General features: G+C 38.4%; 2 protein-coding genes across 2 annotated transcripts; both read left to right on the top strand.

Annotated features, from left to right (window-relative positions):
* The first annotated feature begins 461 nt into the window (after nucleotides 1–461).
* LOC112175416 (pentatricopeptide repeat-containing protein At2g13600) lies at nucleotides 462–4,021 on the top strand. The gene is made up of 4 exons (XM_024313094.2): nucleotides 462–2,931; nucleotides 3,290–3,397; nucleotides 3,558–3,679; nucleotides 3,787–4,021. The coding sequence occupies exons 1-2, from the start codon at nucleotides 812–814 to the stop codon at nucleotides 3,309–3,311; spliced, it is 2,142 nt and encodes a 713-aa protein (XP_024168862.1). The 5' UTR covers nucleotides 462–811; the 3' UTR covers nucleotides 3,312–3,397; nucleotides 3,558–3,679; nucleotides 3,787–4,021.
* A 4,957-nt stretch (nucleotides 4,022–8,978) lies between these two features.
* LOC112177271 (PHD finger protein ALFIN-LIKE 7) lies at nucleotides 8,979–14,254 on the top strand. The gene is made up of 5 exons (XM_040511196.1): nucleotides 8,979–9,437; nucleotides 9,563–9,595; nucleotides 10,286–10,514; nucleotides 13,477–13,606; nucleotides 13,695–14,254. Exons 1-5 carry the CDS (start codon nucleotides 9,341–9,343, stop codon nucleotides 13,968–13,970), a joined length of 765 nt encoding a protein of 254 aa, XP_040367130.1. The 5' UTR covers nucleotides 8,979–9,340; the 3' UTR covers nucleotides 13,971–14,254.
* The last annotated feature ends 2,006 nt before the right edge of the window (nucleotides 14,255–16,260 follow it).

The raw sequence follows: 16,260 nt of genomic DNA on the forward strand, positions 1-16,260 counted from the left end.
GTCATTTTATTTAGATTCAACGTGTGACCCTCATTATTCTTCACCGTTGGATTTATACCTAATGACAATTTAACAGAATTGAGTAAGAAATAAACTAAGTAGGTGAATATGACTGGAGAAAACCATACATTACTAGAGATGATGAAACAATTGTTGAAAACAAATTCCTATTAGCCAAACAAGGTAATAAAAGAAATGGACGGTGGGAAATAAGATGCAAGAAAAACAACAGTCTGCTACCTAGTGAGTTGCTGCACCAACTTTGTTGACGTAATACTCGTTAGAAATTAATGGAAACTATTCATTACAGTGGAAACTGTTTATGTGTTAAACACTAGGACGATTTTTCTTTTCCAAAAATAAAATTTCAAATAGTTACAATATTGCAATTGCTTGTGGCCCTATGAACAGATCATTGCGATAAAAACTCAAACTACAGGTGCAAATTAACAATCTGTTGGTTTGATTTGGCATCAAACCAGATTATAATTCCGAACGCAGCCAAACTTTTAGAGAGTTGGGTCAACTTTTTGACTTGCATATATACTGGAAGAGTCCTTCTATCAGTAGGAGCAAGTATGGGTATAGCCCAATAAAAAAAAATATATATATACTGATGCTTTGCGGGCTGTAGGTCGACTCTCAGACTCTCCCCTTCTACCCCTGTGGCGGGGACGTCCCCATTTTGCTTCACCAGGCTTCCAGAGTTCCACTTCCAGGCAGGGGCGTATCCAGTCCTAGGGCTGGCCAACCGAAAATGAAGAGTAAAAACCCAAATCTCTCCATTTTGATGAGTTGCTAACATAATGGAATGGTGGGATTTAGACGAGGATTGCTCAAACAAATTGTGGGTGACCTTGCTTTCGTCGACTCCTCACCCTTCGGGAAGCTTTTGGACTCCTGCATTCGTACCAAGTCGGCCCGTGATGCCCGTCGCGTCCACGCCCGCGTCATCAAAACCCAGTTTTCTTCAGAGGTTTTCATCCAGAACAGGCTCATCGACGCGTATGGGAAATGTGGTTCATTCGATGATGCACGTAAGGTGTTTGATAAAATGCCTGAGAGGAACACTTTCAGTTGGAACTGCATCATTACCGCATTTATGAAGTTGGGTTTTGTTGATGAGGCTTTGCAGAGCTTTAGGTCGATGCCGGAGCCCGACCAGTGCTCATGGAACTCGATGGTTTCGGGGTTTGCACAGCATGGTCGCTTTGAACAAGCTTTGGAATATTTTGTTAACATGCATGGGGAGGATTTTGTTCTGAATGAGTACACGTTCGGTAGCGCTCTTAGTGCTTGTGCGGGTTTAAGAGAGCTGAAAATGGGTGTCCAAATTCATGGTTTCATTGCGAAATCTTGTTACTCTTCAGATGTTTATATGGGGTCCGCACTTATTGATATGTACTCGAAATGTGGGAATGTTGCTTTTGCACAAAGGGTATTTGATTGCATGAGTGTGCGAAATGTTGTTTCTTGGAACAGTTTGATTACTTGTTATGAGCAAAATGGTCCAGCAAGCGAAGCTGTACAAGTGTTTGTGAGGATGATGGATTGTGGGTTCAAACCAGACGAGTTGACTTTAGCCAGTATGGTAAGTGCTTGTGCGAGCTTGGACGCAGTGAAAGAAGGTCAGCAAATACATGCTTGCGTTATGAAATGTGATAAATACAGGAACGATGTTGTATTGGGAAATGCATTAGTTGATATGTATGCAAAATGCAACAGAATAAATGAGGCCAGAAGGGTTTTCGATGGGATGTCTATCAGAAATGTGGTCTCAGAAACTTCCATGGTAAGTGGATATGCAAAGGCGGCAAGTGTAGAAGTTGCAAGGTCGTTGTTTACAAAGATGATGGAGAGGAATGTAGTCTCTTGGAATGCACTCATTGCAGGGTACACACAGAATGGAGAGAATGAAGAGGCCCTTGGACTCTTTCTCCTCTTGAAAAGAGAGTCTGTTTGGCCCACCCACTACACATTTGCAAATCTACTCAATGCTTGTGCAAGTCTTGTTGATCTGCAGCTTGGCAAGCAAGCTCATTCACACATATTGAAGCATGGTTTCCAATTCCAGGTTGGTGAAGAGCCTGATATATTTGTTGGAAATTCTCTAATAGATATGTACATGAAATGTGGGTCTATTGAAGATGGCTGTCAGGTGTTTAGAAATATGTTGGAAAGGGATCATGTCTCATGGAATGCTATGATTGTGGGACATGCGCAAAATGGTTATGGGACTGAAGCTCTTGAAATATTTAGAAAAATGCTGGTATCAGGGGAGCAACCAGACCATGTTACTATGATTGGTGTTCTATGTGCTTGTAGCCACGCAGGATTGGTTGAAGAAGGGAGAAATATTTTTTACACAATGAATGAAGAGCACGGGGTGGTACCATTGAAGGACCATTATACATGTATGGTTGATCTACTTGGTCGAGCGGGTTGCCTTGACGAAGCTAAGAATTTAATAGAGGTCATGCCAATGCAACCCGATGCCGTTATATGGGGTTCTTTGCTTGCTGCTTGTAAAGTTCATCGTAACATTAACTTGGGGAAATATGTGGCGGAGAAGCTGTTAGCTATTGAACCGAGGAATTCTGGACCTTATGTTCTTCTCTCAAACATGTATGCTGAGCTTGGGAGATGGAGTGATGTTGTAAGAGTAAGGAAGCTGATGAGGCAACAGGGGGTTGTCAAGCAGCCGGGTTGCAGTTGGATTGAAATACAGGGTCATCTGAATGTTTTCCTGGTGAAAGATAAAAGGCATTGTCAAAAGAATGAAATCTATTGTCTTTTGAATTTGCTCACAGAACAAATGAAGCGACATGGATATGTACAAGATGCTGGTGACTACGAGTCTTATGAAGAGCAAGCTGAATCTCAACTAACTTCATTTTTCGAAATGGATATGTCAGAAGATGTAGCTGTTCTGTAATTTTCTGTACACTGCTTTTTCTGTCAGAAGATGTAACATTGTTGAAATCATAAACTGCAATTGTTGAAGCATGTACTGCTCCCATGATCAAATGCACTTTTTATTTCAATGTGTCTTATCTATACTATTATTAAGAGAAGAGTAGTCAGCTTATTTTGTACCATTATAAGACTCTGGCCTTTCAATTGACTATAATTTTGCACGTTTTCGTCAACGTGTTTAAAATGAAAATGAATTTTTGAAGTGTGTTGCATATGGACTCAAGAAAATGTTTTTGTTATAATTGTGTATGCTACTTCAGTTCATTGCCTTATTGCAATACTGATTTGGGTTTTCTTTCGTATGTTTTTCTAGAGATGGAGGGTGGTTTTGCTGATGAGCTTTACTCAGAAAGTTTACAGCTATCAAAATTGCAATTGGGTTCCACATCGAATGTCACCAGTAAACAAAGTGGTTTAGATGGTAATTCAATTGTTTTTAGATAATTGGTGATTTAAAAGTTTGCCTCTGATATGTTCTTGCAACGATGTGTATTAGATTAACTTCAAATTTTGTCCATCAGGTGATTATTGTAGTTTTGCTGATTTTTGTGTTAAGTTATTTTTTCAACGTTTGGTTTCAGATCATGTTAAGGTTCAGTTGTCGGATGAAGATGGATCTTCATGGTGTGGTTCTGATAACGAAGTGAATGAAGCCTCTGATGTGGACAAGGAATGGCAGAGGAGACGTGACCAATTCCATACGGTTGTTTTACAATTCAAACTTTTGAAATTTTTTCTTTTTCTATGTTCTGTTGTTTTTTTTTATATCAAGTGGTTCTAGTTCATCCTTAATTTTTTTATAATATGCAGATGGGATACCGTGACGGTGTTATAGCCGGAAAGGAAGCTTCTTCTCAGGAGGGATTCAGTATTGGCTTTAAGCAATCAGTCCTTGTTGGTTACAACTGGGGTCTTGTGAGAGGTGTTACAAGGAAAAATTAAATATATGAAGTTTGTATTTCTTATTGTTAGTTCCTCTTTTTTTCCTTTTTTTCTTGTTGTAAGTTCTTCATTCCACACTAAATTTTTCACTTGCAGTTTTTTTTTTGTTCCTCATACCTTATATGTTCTTTTTCTCTTCACTTATTCTGGTCTATCTTCAACCAAAATGAAGTACATTGGCTTCCCTTCCAGATGGTATAAGGGAGAAGTTGATTGAAACAGAAGAACAAAGAACTCGATTCAGGGATTGTATGAATCTGTTCATTCCCTTTCTACAACAGATGCCCTTGGGTTGTTTAACGATGAAATCACAAGTAAAAATGACAGAGAACAAGTTGAAAGTTCAGAGACTAGTTCTTTTGAAGTTGAAACTGGTCTGGAAGAGCAAAGATTAGACCTCAGTGGTCTAGGAAATTACTCTGCAAAGCTCTGTTCTTCTTTTGGAGTCGCCTGGAATCAAAGTCAAGTTCCCCGGCCTAGACAAGAAGTTAGTGCCATAATTTACAAATTTGTAAAAGAAAAATTGAAAATTCTTTGCTGTACTACAAGCCAACAGTAGAGTTCAATTTTTTAAGAATTGTGCATTGAGCAGTGTTGTCAATTTTGTTGATGATTTTTATGTATGATCTTGCTTAGAATTTCAAACTATGAGGAATAGTGAGAACTAGACTTTAGATGATCGCAGTCATCATTTTCTTGCCCTGTTTTTCTGTTAAGATTCGCAGTCCTTTTGACATACAAGATAAGTTGCAACATATACTCACAGCAATTGTGGCATGCATGAACTTTAGATTTGTTTGCTCCATCATTGTTGCTAAATTGCTAACATGAAATAGGAGGTGAACACAGCAGTCATTCTGCACTTGACTTATCATGACTGAAGGCTGCTGAAGATTGCTTCAAACAGGGTTCATATTGCGGCACTGGCATGACTTTCTCAAAAGCTTCAACAAGCAATGCCACCTTCTTCTTCCTAGCTGGAGCAAGTTTGGTTACAGCTTGTTGGATTGCAAAGTCGAGCATCCATTCCTCTGCATTTTTCTTTTCATCTATTATCTGATGCCTCAAGTCAACCTTCTCTGCTTCAGGGCCAGGAATCAACGGCAGGTGATTGGGTTTTCTTTGATTCCATTGTTCTTCCTCATCCTTGATACTTCTCTTGCAATTGATTTTCCATTTCCGGTTTGTGTATTGCAGTTCTTCCTCCGAATTGCTTTCTTGATGGGAAAACTTTCTCTTCATCCCTGGACTGATGCTACTATTGGCCATGGGGAAAGTTTCTGCTGCTTCTGGCTCTGAAGTGTTGTCCACTTCCATTCTATCAATGTCTCCGCCACTGTTTTCTGCTACATCTATTTGCTTCAGCTTTAGATCACTCTGATCCTCACCTTCACTGGAACTTGAGATCTTTTCCTTCTTAAATTCACTTTGATCCTTCTCTGTGAAGATATGATATTCATATTCAGCTTTAGCATTATCCGTGTACTCCCCATTGGCCAGGTTATCTTTACTGTCAACAAAAGTGTTTTCATCAACAATACCTTGGCCTGAATTACAATCTTAACAGTGTCTGCATTATCACCAACCTTACTAGCATCTTCATCATGTACAACCATAGTTTTTGCTGAATCAGAAATCTGGATATATAGAGCTAGCTACAAGGTAGTTAAGTCAAAGACGACACCTTTTCACTTTCATGGTGTCACTACTCCTATTCTACAGCCTGTGAGCAGGGCTCTGTTTGATGGAACTAAAAAGGCCAAGGTACAAAAACCGATTGTAATCAAAAGCACAACTCTAAAACCATCTATTTTCTGATGATAAGCTAGCCCCATTTCCCATTGAGGCTGAACCGTAATCAAAGAGGGAACGTTCATTCCCATATCCAAAGAAGCTTCAATTTCTTATGTCTTACTTGCTGAGGGGAAAACAAGTCTTGTCGCTCCAACAAAGAGAGTGAAAGTGTCGAAATTCTCCTCCAAATTCACGGCCGAATCCGTTGGTCTTATAGAAGCACCATGAGGAATGTTGGTGTCTGAGGAAAGCATGTTGCCGTGAACTGTGCAAAATGACCAATCAAGTGCAAAGAAGAAAATAGGTCGGCCCCTAGGTTCCAAGAATAAGAATCCCTCTAAAGCAAAGAAAGTCCCTACTGAAAAAGTTCTAAATACGCTGTTTTCAGGAAAACCCCCATAGCCCTAACTTGAAGGGCAAGGAGAAAATATAGTTTCTTTATAAATCTATATGCCTATAAACTATATATAATGTTGTTATAGGCTCCCTTTAAATAAGTGAGCGATAAGTTTGAATATAGTTGGTCTATTTCTATGTACCACTGTGGTCTTCACCACGAATCCTTGTTCTATCCATTGCGAGGCAACGGGTGGGGTATGTAATGGCCTTTTTTTTTTTTTTTGATCATGTGAATTATCATTCAATAAAACTACAATTACAACAATGTCGCAATCACAGCACCCAAACTCGGGTTTACAATCTAGTAAAGCAGCAACTGACTATCACCATGCATACTTACTCTAAAGACACTACAATGAACTGTCAATGAATACAAAAACGAAGGTTGAATTGGAGGACTGATCGAGGTAGCAAGGCCAGAATAGGTAGCATTGACAAGGATGGGGTCAAACCACAATAGATAACTATTGAGCGGGCTATCCCAAGACCCCCAGGAAACCTCAGCACAGGCTGATAATAAAATGCACGGCCAAAAACCGGCAAAAGACTGGGCCCTACAAACCCAAAACCAACAATCTAACTCAAACCAAACGCCAGAATTCATGACACTAACCACCCTACCTCGGAGGAGGAAGGACTTATTTGGGGTCATAAAGACCCAAAAACTGCAAAAAACTAAACAACTCAAACCAAAAACTGAAGAAAAAACTAAACACCAAAGCCCAGCCAAACAGCAAGGCCCAAGCACAAGGACCCGGCCCAACCACCACTCCCCACCAAAACTCAGCGCCGCGATCCACCAAGGCAGCACCGCGCTCCACCAAGGCCGCTGCCGGCAAAACGAGCCCCACCGGCAAATCACGTCACCAGCTGCACCTGCACCGTCGCTTCCCCACCACTCCTGCCGCTCCACCACCAGCGTTAGATCCCCAGTACCAGCGCTCCCCTGCCTGTCGGACCTCACGCACCACCGTAGACCCAAACATCCAAAACCCATGGATCTACAACAGAAACCGAAATCAAACAACAAAAGACCACCGTCGATCCACCGATCCGCAGCAGCAAACCGTAGATCCTGCCACACCTTCCGACCAATGCAAGACACCTCCCCAATCCGACTAAGATCCAACGCTGGACCGGACTCAAACCTTAGCCAAGCCACATATCCAGATGCAGCCACCACCGCGCCTTCCTCCATCCTTGAGCTAGACCATCGCCCAAGAACCATGCCGCAGGCCCAAGAAAACATCCTCTCCCGGACCAGAACGCAGCCGCACGGGGCCGGAGGCGTTCGGCCGGGAGAGAGCACTCTCGATCTCCCTCTAGTTTTTCTCCGCGCGTGAGGCGCGTTCTCCTCTCTCCACTCGATATTATTGATTATGTAATGGCCTTCTTAGCATAAGTTTTATGAATGAAATTATCATTAATTCAAAAATTCTATGTCATTTATAATGCATTTAAACTATTTTTTTATAAATAAATAATATAAATTCAAAACTAGCTAAAATAGAGAGAATCAATGTAGACATATTGCTAAATTGACTTTTTAGCTACTTTGACTAAAATTTGATTGAAAATGAATAACATTACTAAAGATGCTCTAAAATTGTGCATCTTTCTTACATTTGTATCTGATTCTCTTGTCAAACAAAATCATAAATGGCAACTCCTTACATTCGATCAATTGAGCAACTCCACTCAAGAAAATTTTTGGTTTTAGTGAATGATAGCGTAAGAGCATCTCCAATGAATTAGTGAAATACCAAAAATATAAGAGTTTCTATCAAAATTAACTCTAACATTTCCCCTATCTCATTCCTCTTTCAAAACTTGTTTATATAGATGCCTTCGCTTTTTTTTTTTTTTTTAACGTGGTTTATTTATTTGATTAGGTTTGTTCCAAGATCAAATAAATTCAACATTTCTTGTAACATAAAGTGGATTATTGTCTCATTTGATTCGAGGAATAGTTAGGGCATAAAAATAAGAAAGCAAATCATTCCAAGACATCGAGCAAAGAGTTTTGTGTTGGTTTTGACAAGTGAATCCACTACTAACAATACCAACATTACTTGCTTCCTGATCGAAGATGACTTTTTGAAACAGTGTCATTAGCGCCCTCTTATGTGGTGGTCCGCAAAGTTATAATCATTATTAACACGCATCATATTGAAACCCGAAAAGACTAATGATGGGAGAGTTGTTTAGAAACTAAGATTGTGCATCTCTCTTTCATTAATATCTGATTCTCTTGTCAAGCAAAATCATAAATGACAGTATTCCGTATATTTGATCAATTGAGCAACCTCACTCAAGGATATTTTCAATTTTAGAGTGATTGCGTAAGCGAATCTTTAATAGATCATCCAGACTTCTTTTTATTTATTTTTTTACCAAAAATTATACGAGTTTTTATCAAATATGAACTCCAAACAATCCCCCATCTCAATTTTAGGGAATGATGGCGCAAGAGCATCTCCAATAAATCTCCAAAATAAATCTTTTTTTTTTACCAAAAATTATACTAGTTTTTATCAAATATGAACTTCAAACAGGCCCCCACGGCGCCATCTCATTTCCTAGTTTTAGAAATCTCTAAATTTCACATTTTCATCACCTATTCCTATATGGAAAGAGAGAATATAGATAACTAATATAATTATGACCACATGTATCTTTTATGTTGCAAATGTAATTAATGACTAAATATATTTATCTTATATATATATAAAAAGACTAAATGCATTTAATTATGTCTTTTGTATTAACCTATGTTTTTCGATGACTTTTGTATTAACCTATTGAAAATAAAATATCCAATTCAAATAAGGCCTTGGCCGCATCACCAATCAGACCAGAAAGAAAAGATTGGAAAACAAAAAAAAAAAAAGGTAAAACCCCTCCAGAGAGAGAGAGAGAGAGAGAGCGAGGTAGTGCTCTGCGAGCGAGTTGTCATTTCCTTTAAATCCTCCCCTCTTCTTCTTCTTCTTCTTCTTCTTCCAATCTCCCATTTTACTCCTTATGCTTGCAATCGCCACACCTATCTCCTTCTTCCAATTACAATTCACAATTAAAATCCCCAATTCATCAAACTAACAAACCCTAATTTCAATTCCCACAATTCAATTGCATCTTCGCCATGCTCCTCTGATTGTCCGATAGGTATCAGTTGACATTGAGATTGAGATTGAACGGTAGAGCCAGAGCGAGAGAGAGAGAGAGAGCGACAATGGAGGGCATACCGCACCCAGTACCTCGAACAGTGGAGGAAGTCTTCAGCGACTTCAGAGGCCGACGCGCTGGTTTGATTAAGGCCCTCACCACCGGTTCGCTCCCTCGCTTTTCCCTTTTTCTCTTCTTTTTTTTTCGCTTTATACCAGTAGTAGAGATTATATCGATTTCCTTCAATTCTCATGGCGGCTTGTTTGCTTTTGTGTGTGTGGTTTTCCAGACGTTCAGAAGTTTTACCAGCAGTGCGATCCTGGTGGGTCCTCTTGTTCTCTTTTCCTTTTTCTCATTTCTGTCTTCATCAATTCAAAATTTCCAATGTTGCCCTCTTGTTTATGATGTGAATTCCATGGCCATGAATGATTTCTCTTACAAATACTTACTCTTCTCGTGTTTTCGCTTGTTCCTGATTCATAGTTACTATTATCAAGTCAAACACGTTTTTTCCAAAATTTACCTGTTCAAAGTTTTTGCATGAAGCCAAATTGCTTCCTGTCATTTCACATTTGGTATTGCAAGCGTGGTATGAGAAGTCAATATGTTTGATTTATCTTACTAATATTGGTATCTGATTGATTAGTTTGAATATATACCCCAAGTTAATCTACAAACTGGGTGGTAATTCTTGGTCGATGCAATCAATTAGGTGAAATTTCTTTCCTTTGATTGTTTCTTATCTTTTTCTTTGGTTCGTTGTTTTTAAATGATCCTGCTTATTGCTGTACTGTTGGCAAGCAAGCACAAAGTTTTTCCTTTTCTTTTGGAGCTTTGTTTGAAAAATACTAGGATTTCTAGTCACTTTGGTTATTAATTGTTATCTTGTTTACTATTTTTTACCTTCTGTTTTTGGAGTTGTAAAGCAGAAGAGTTATTATTTCATGTGGCTATGGCATTGTCTATTTTGTTTTTTTATTCTGTGTAATTAACACAAGTGTTGTGCTTATAGAGAAGGAGAACTTGTGTCTATATGGACTGCCAAATGAGGCATGGGAAGTTAACCTTCCTGTTGAGGAGGTGCCTCCTGAGCTTCCTGAACCAGCATTAGGTATAAACTTTGCTAGAGATGGGATGGCGGAGAAGGACTGGTTGTCGCTGGTTGCAGTTCACAGTGATTCATGGTTGCTTGCTGTTGCATTCTATTTTGGTGCACGCTTTGGGTTTGGCAAAAATGAAAGGTACGTACTACTTTTCCCTTGCCACACGCACATAACAATTTGCATCCAGTAGGCTAGCAAGTTTTCTTAGAGAAATTTACCCCTAGTGCTTATTTTACCCATTGTGAAATGAAATGCATAACCATATTGATATAATGAATTTTAATTTGGTGGTTATCCCATTGGATCACAACATTATCAAATGCAAATTCTTGGTTGCAAATTATTCATCTAATTATCCATTGTTACTCTTCTGAAAACTGTTGAACTATTTTTTTAACGAAATTTATCTACATTCAGTCTAGTGAAGAGAGGACCCTGTTATTTTTCTTGTCCTTTATTCTTTGAAAAAAGGAGTAAGAGGGGCAGGATAAATTTGTTAGAACTTAAATAAATTTTAAAATAATCTCCATATCTGCAAACAGAAAAAGGGTCTAACTTATGAAACATTGAGCAGATTGTGCATTTGTGTGTATCCATTGTTGGTATCTATTTTGCATTTGACATCTTAAGCTTAGTGGGGTGCAGAAACATGATTTGGTGTATTGTTGGAAATTCAGAACCCAAATTAAAAATAAATCATATATGCAACATTTTCCAATACATAGGATACTCCGGTATATTATCATGCTGTATCTATCCATGCTTTTTGATAAATCTAAAGGACTTAGGGTGTCACACATCTTATTCAATAGATATGACTTTTGCAATGCCGTTTGACTTATTTATTAGAAGTTTTTATATAATATTAACTTGATGCCCCCTATCCTTGATGTATTTTATATTATATATGTATTTTTTTTGTAATATGCTGTAACCATGTATTGGGTCTTGTAGTGAATCAGATTGTGTATTTCTTAGCATCAGTATTCAAATATCAATGCTTTGCACATCCTTAAGCTGTTACAGCCTTTGAAAGTGTATTTGTTATTCCATATTCAACAATACATGACATCATAAAGTAAAGACCATAGAAGATCAGAAGTTGAAAGCCTTTGAAATCTCAATGCTTTGCACATCCTTAAGCTGTTGCAGCCTTTGAAAGCGTGTTTGCTATTGCATATTCAACAATACATGACATCATAAAGTAAAGACCATAGAAGATCAGAGGTTTCACTTGTATTCTCTTTAAACTTTATTCAACCCTCCACAAATGCCATGTTATTCTGCTAATTGAAACCTAATTCTCTACCTCCCTCTCTTTTCTGAACTACATTTTATTAGATATGCAAATCAGTAGTTTTCAGTTCCTTGTGGTTGTAGTGCAATGAAGGATCATATACATAGGGCTCCACTATTTCATGTGGTAGAAATACTAAAGGAACATTCTTACATGGAGCGGCTTGAGCTTAGCTGAAAATCTGAAATAGGAGGTCCTTTGGTTGCTTCATATGATTTGTCAGTGAGAAAATCCTAGTTACTCGTATAAAATTACGTTTCTGCCCATAGTGCTTTTGGCATCTATTTTTTTCATGTGCTTTACTGTGTGAGGTCTCGTTTCCATGTTCTTTCTTGTTGCTTGATGAAGTTATTATGTGGTTTAGTGATTTGTAGGAAATAGCCTACTGTATCATGAATGTTACAAGTGTTGACAGGGTTGTTGGCATAAGTCAATGAGAAGGGGGAGTAATATTTCTGATCCTAGTAGCAGTGGTATAGACATGGTAGAAAAGCAACCACAACCGGGCACTTTGCTTCTTGTTTGAACCCTAACCCTATATTGACCCCTCATTTTCCTAAGTGACAAGAAAAGTTTCCTTGAGAAAATTACTAATGTACCCCAAAGTTTTTATTTTTCTTTGTAACTCCATATTTGATCAAGAATTTCTTTGTGTGTGAGGTTGCTTCAAGCTATCCTTTCTTTACCCCCTTTTGATCTAGGATTCTATCAGTTGATAGAGTGAATTTTAATAGTTCTGCAATCGAACCTCTTAGCATAGGTCCTAGTATCATTTCGTTTACAAGGATTTCTTCATTCACCTTTTTGGTTTGGTAATTACACGGGTTTTCGTCATTCATATCTAACTAGCTGACATTTATGGCCGCTTACATTAGTCAAGCCTGCTGACTATTAATAAAAGAATAGTGATCGATTGTTCTTTGACCTATTTAGAGTACCACCTTTTAAGACCTTTCATTACCTTCCTAGAAGAAATGCTCAAGTTTTTTGGAGCCCAAATCTCCTCACACAAAGTGTTGTATATACTTTTTCTTTGGTCTGATGGTATACGCGCACACACACAAGTACACACACACAGACACGTTCATATACATAGATACCGGTCTGGTGTCTGCAGTGCCAACTTCCCTGAAATACAAGGGATGTTGGAAGGTGTATTTTTTTTCTTTTACTGTTATGACGGTGCAGCTGTTTGTTATGCATAGTTGTCAGTTTGTATGTGTATACATAAATATGTCTGCATTACAGACATGCGCACCTGGGCATGAGATTATGATTACAGATGATCATATGTCTACTAATATCCCATTTCTCTCATTTTTGAATATGGGCTTTGGCCTATAAAGCACCTCGCGGGCCTGAGCTTTAATCTTTTCTGAAGAGACATGATACTGACTTATCTCGGTGTAATAAGATCATTATGAAGTCCGTAATCTTAGTATTTACCTCACTGTACTTTTCTGGTGTTTGGCTATCAGCTGTAATTAAGTTTACTACATGCTAATGAAGGGTATGAAGATATCGTAGCAATAGAGAATTTCATAAAAATGGAGTTGGAACTGAGATTGAATGGATGTTGAGATATAAATTGATATGCTAAATTTGTCTCAACAAATTGATATGCTAAATTTTGACAAATTTGTCGAACTCAATAAGACTGAATTTCTTTCTTGATGGGATCAAGAATGTCAGAGTAGAGCCTTTCATGCTGTAGGACAGGAAAAAGAGTCACCTGTGCTATGCAATTTAGTGTATAAGAATATCAAGCTGGTTCTAATCTTTGTTTAACTTTGGAACTTGTAGAAAGAAGCTCTTTCAGATGATAAATGATCTCCCCACCATATTTGAAGTTGTGACAGGCAATGTTAGGCAGCCTATGAACCAATCTGGTATTCATCACAACAGTAGCAAGAGCAAATCAAGTGGGAAGCCGGTAAGCAGACAGACTATTTTGAGTGCTTTTGTTTCCTTTCCTCTTTTAGTTAATTAATAGTAGCTCTTGCTTTGTTGGTGCTGAGCAGTCTCGGCAACCTGAAATCAACCCAAGTAAAGGGGTAAAGATGTCTCCACTAGCCAAAGAAGACGAGGAAAGCGGGGAAGAAGAAGAAGAAGATGATGAACAAGGTGCTACTTGCGGGGCGTGTGGAGACAACTATGGCGCTGACGAGTTCTGGATTTGCTGTGATGTGTGTGAGAGATGGTTTCATGGGAAATGTGTGAAGATTACACCTGCAAAGGCTGAGCATATCAAGCAGTACAAGTGCCCAAGTTGCAGTAGCAAGAGGGCTAGAGTTTGAATCTAGGTTTTGAATTTGGAGACAACACCGATCAAAGAAATCAGATGAGGTGTTTTACAACTATCAGTACATTTTGGAGTAAAACAAAAGTCAGTTGTCTATCTTTTAGTTAATGAATTTGAATGACTGCAGATGGGATTCTAAGTTTTGCTACTTTTGGCTTTTGTTCTGTCTAATTTTAGCACGAATTTGTTTCTAATATGAATAGTCAGTTATAAATATGTCCATGCAGTATCGGTGTTTGACTTTGATACATTTCTAAATGTGGTTATGCAGTCTATTAATCCTGTGGTGTTGCAACTTTTTGTTATTCCATGCTACTGTCTGATCTTGGCTAAGATTTTATTCAAGTGTTATATTAACACCTCTTGCAAGAAAGCACAGATGTTGAACAATTGTTTGTGCAGGCAAGATGCAACTGCTCATGCAAAGGAGGGTTTCAGGTAAGTCACTCAGAGATGTACTGGAAGGCTTTGGTTCTTATTATGGCACCAAGGTTTGGGTGGACAATTGGATATGAGCAACATCTATGACTAATAGAATTTGCTCAAGGCAGGTTTGATTGAAAAGAGGAGGCATCATCAAAGCATGGGAATGCTTTCCATGAAGTTGAAATAGCCTTATATTTACTGGCACTAGCGTCTAGTTAAGCAAAATGTGTGCGCTCAATTTTATTTGTCTAATTTAAACTCCCCAATCTCTCTGTCGTTCAATTTATCAACATATTGTTCAATAGAATTACTGAGGTGCCAAGTAATTATTAATGTTATGCTTGCTTATTTTAGTGCACAAGTGACGTTAAAATTTATTGTCAAAAAATGATACATGTGAATGCACGCAGTAATGATGAATCATAGATCAGATGAGCTCTGGAGGGAAAAAAAGAAAAGAAAAAAAAAGAGAGCTCTGAAGAAAGTTGCTTAAAGAATCAATCTAGGACGTATTCCTTTTTATAAATTCTGTTTTACTCACTCGATCAGTGGCCTTCTTTTTCGCCTTTCCAATTGTTGGTGCTACGACGAAGTGAAATGAGGATCAGTCTCTGACCATCTATAACAGAAGTGCCTGATACACTTTGCAATCTCCTCAACGTTAGGTCAGTTTGTCCATTGATATCACCTTCCGGCTCTTGGGACAGTCACTGCCAAGGCCGAAGCAGCAAGTAATATGATTGTGATCAACGAAGTATTGAATCATGGATTTAGGCCAGTTTGTTAAGGTCACCTTAGGCTTTTAGTCCTTTTAGCTCCTGGTTAATGTTCACTGTTCCATAATTCATGCTCCAGATACATTTGAGTTATCTCAGCAACAGTTCTAACATGAAATTACTTCAATGCAAATCAAACAGCTCATCCATATGTTCACTTCTTCACAAAACAGAAATAAAAAATTGAACAAGCTCAACGGACAAGTTGTGCTTGGCAAGGTCATCAGCAAGTATGTTCCTCTCTCTAGACATGTGCTTCAGATCCACCCTTTCAAACAACTCATTAAAGTGTCTTCAGGTTTTAACCATTAGGCCAAGAGGACGGAGATCATCCAGTGTTAGTCAGCAAGACATTAACTGAGATACTGGAGTCGGATTTAATAGCTAAGTTTTGTTCTGAAATTTTGGAAGACTTGAAAGATTGAAAGTTCTTTTACCTAATTCGAACTGATCTGACTAGGGGTGGGCATTTTGTACCGAAAATGCGGTTACCGACCCGAACCACACCGAACTAAAATGGTGTCGTTTTATGATCACACCGCACCTAACCATATAAAAGCGGTTCGGTTATGGTTTCAGGTCATAAACCACCCAATTTAAACCGACCCACACCGAATTTATTTTAAATACATTTTATTTATTTATTATATCTCTATTGATGGAAATGTTGGTTTTCAATATATAAGAAATCCATTTTTGATTAGGTTAGCCCTCTCTTTCTAGTTGAAATTAATAAATCCCTCCAAACCGAAACCGACCCGATCCGCACCGAAAAATAGTGTAACCGAAATAATCGGTTCAGCCCTTTTGTAATGTGGTTGCGGTTTGACATATAGGCCAACCGAAAAAAGCGGTTTAGTTGCTGTTTGGGTCTCAAACCGAACCGAACTGCACCGCGCCCACCCCTAGATCTGACATTCTTGTTAAAATTGACTCAAATCTCTTAAACACTGTCATCACTAAACAGAATCAGTTGAAACAGCATTAACAGATAAACCCATGCAGACTTATTCAACAAATTCTGTGATGGAGAAAAGATCAACGAAAGTACATCGAAAAGTTCAGAAATAGATACTAGTATTG

Source organism: Rosa chinensis, chromosome 7, assembly GCF_002994745.2.
Source record: "Rosa chinensis cultivar Old Blush chromosome 7, RchiOBHm-V2, whole genome shotgun sequence".
Classification (NCBI taxonomy): Eukaryota; Viridiplantae; Streptophyta; class Magnoliopsida; order Rosales; family Rosaceae; genus Rosa; species Rosa chinensis.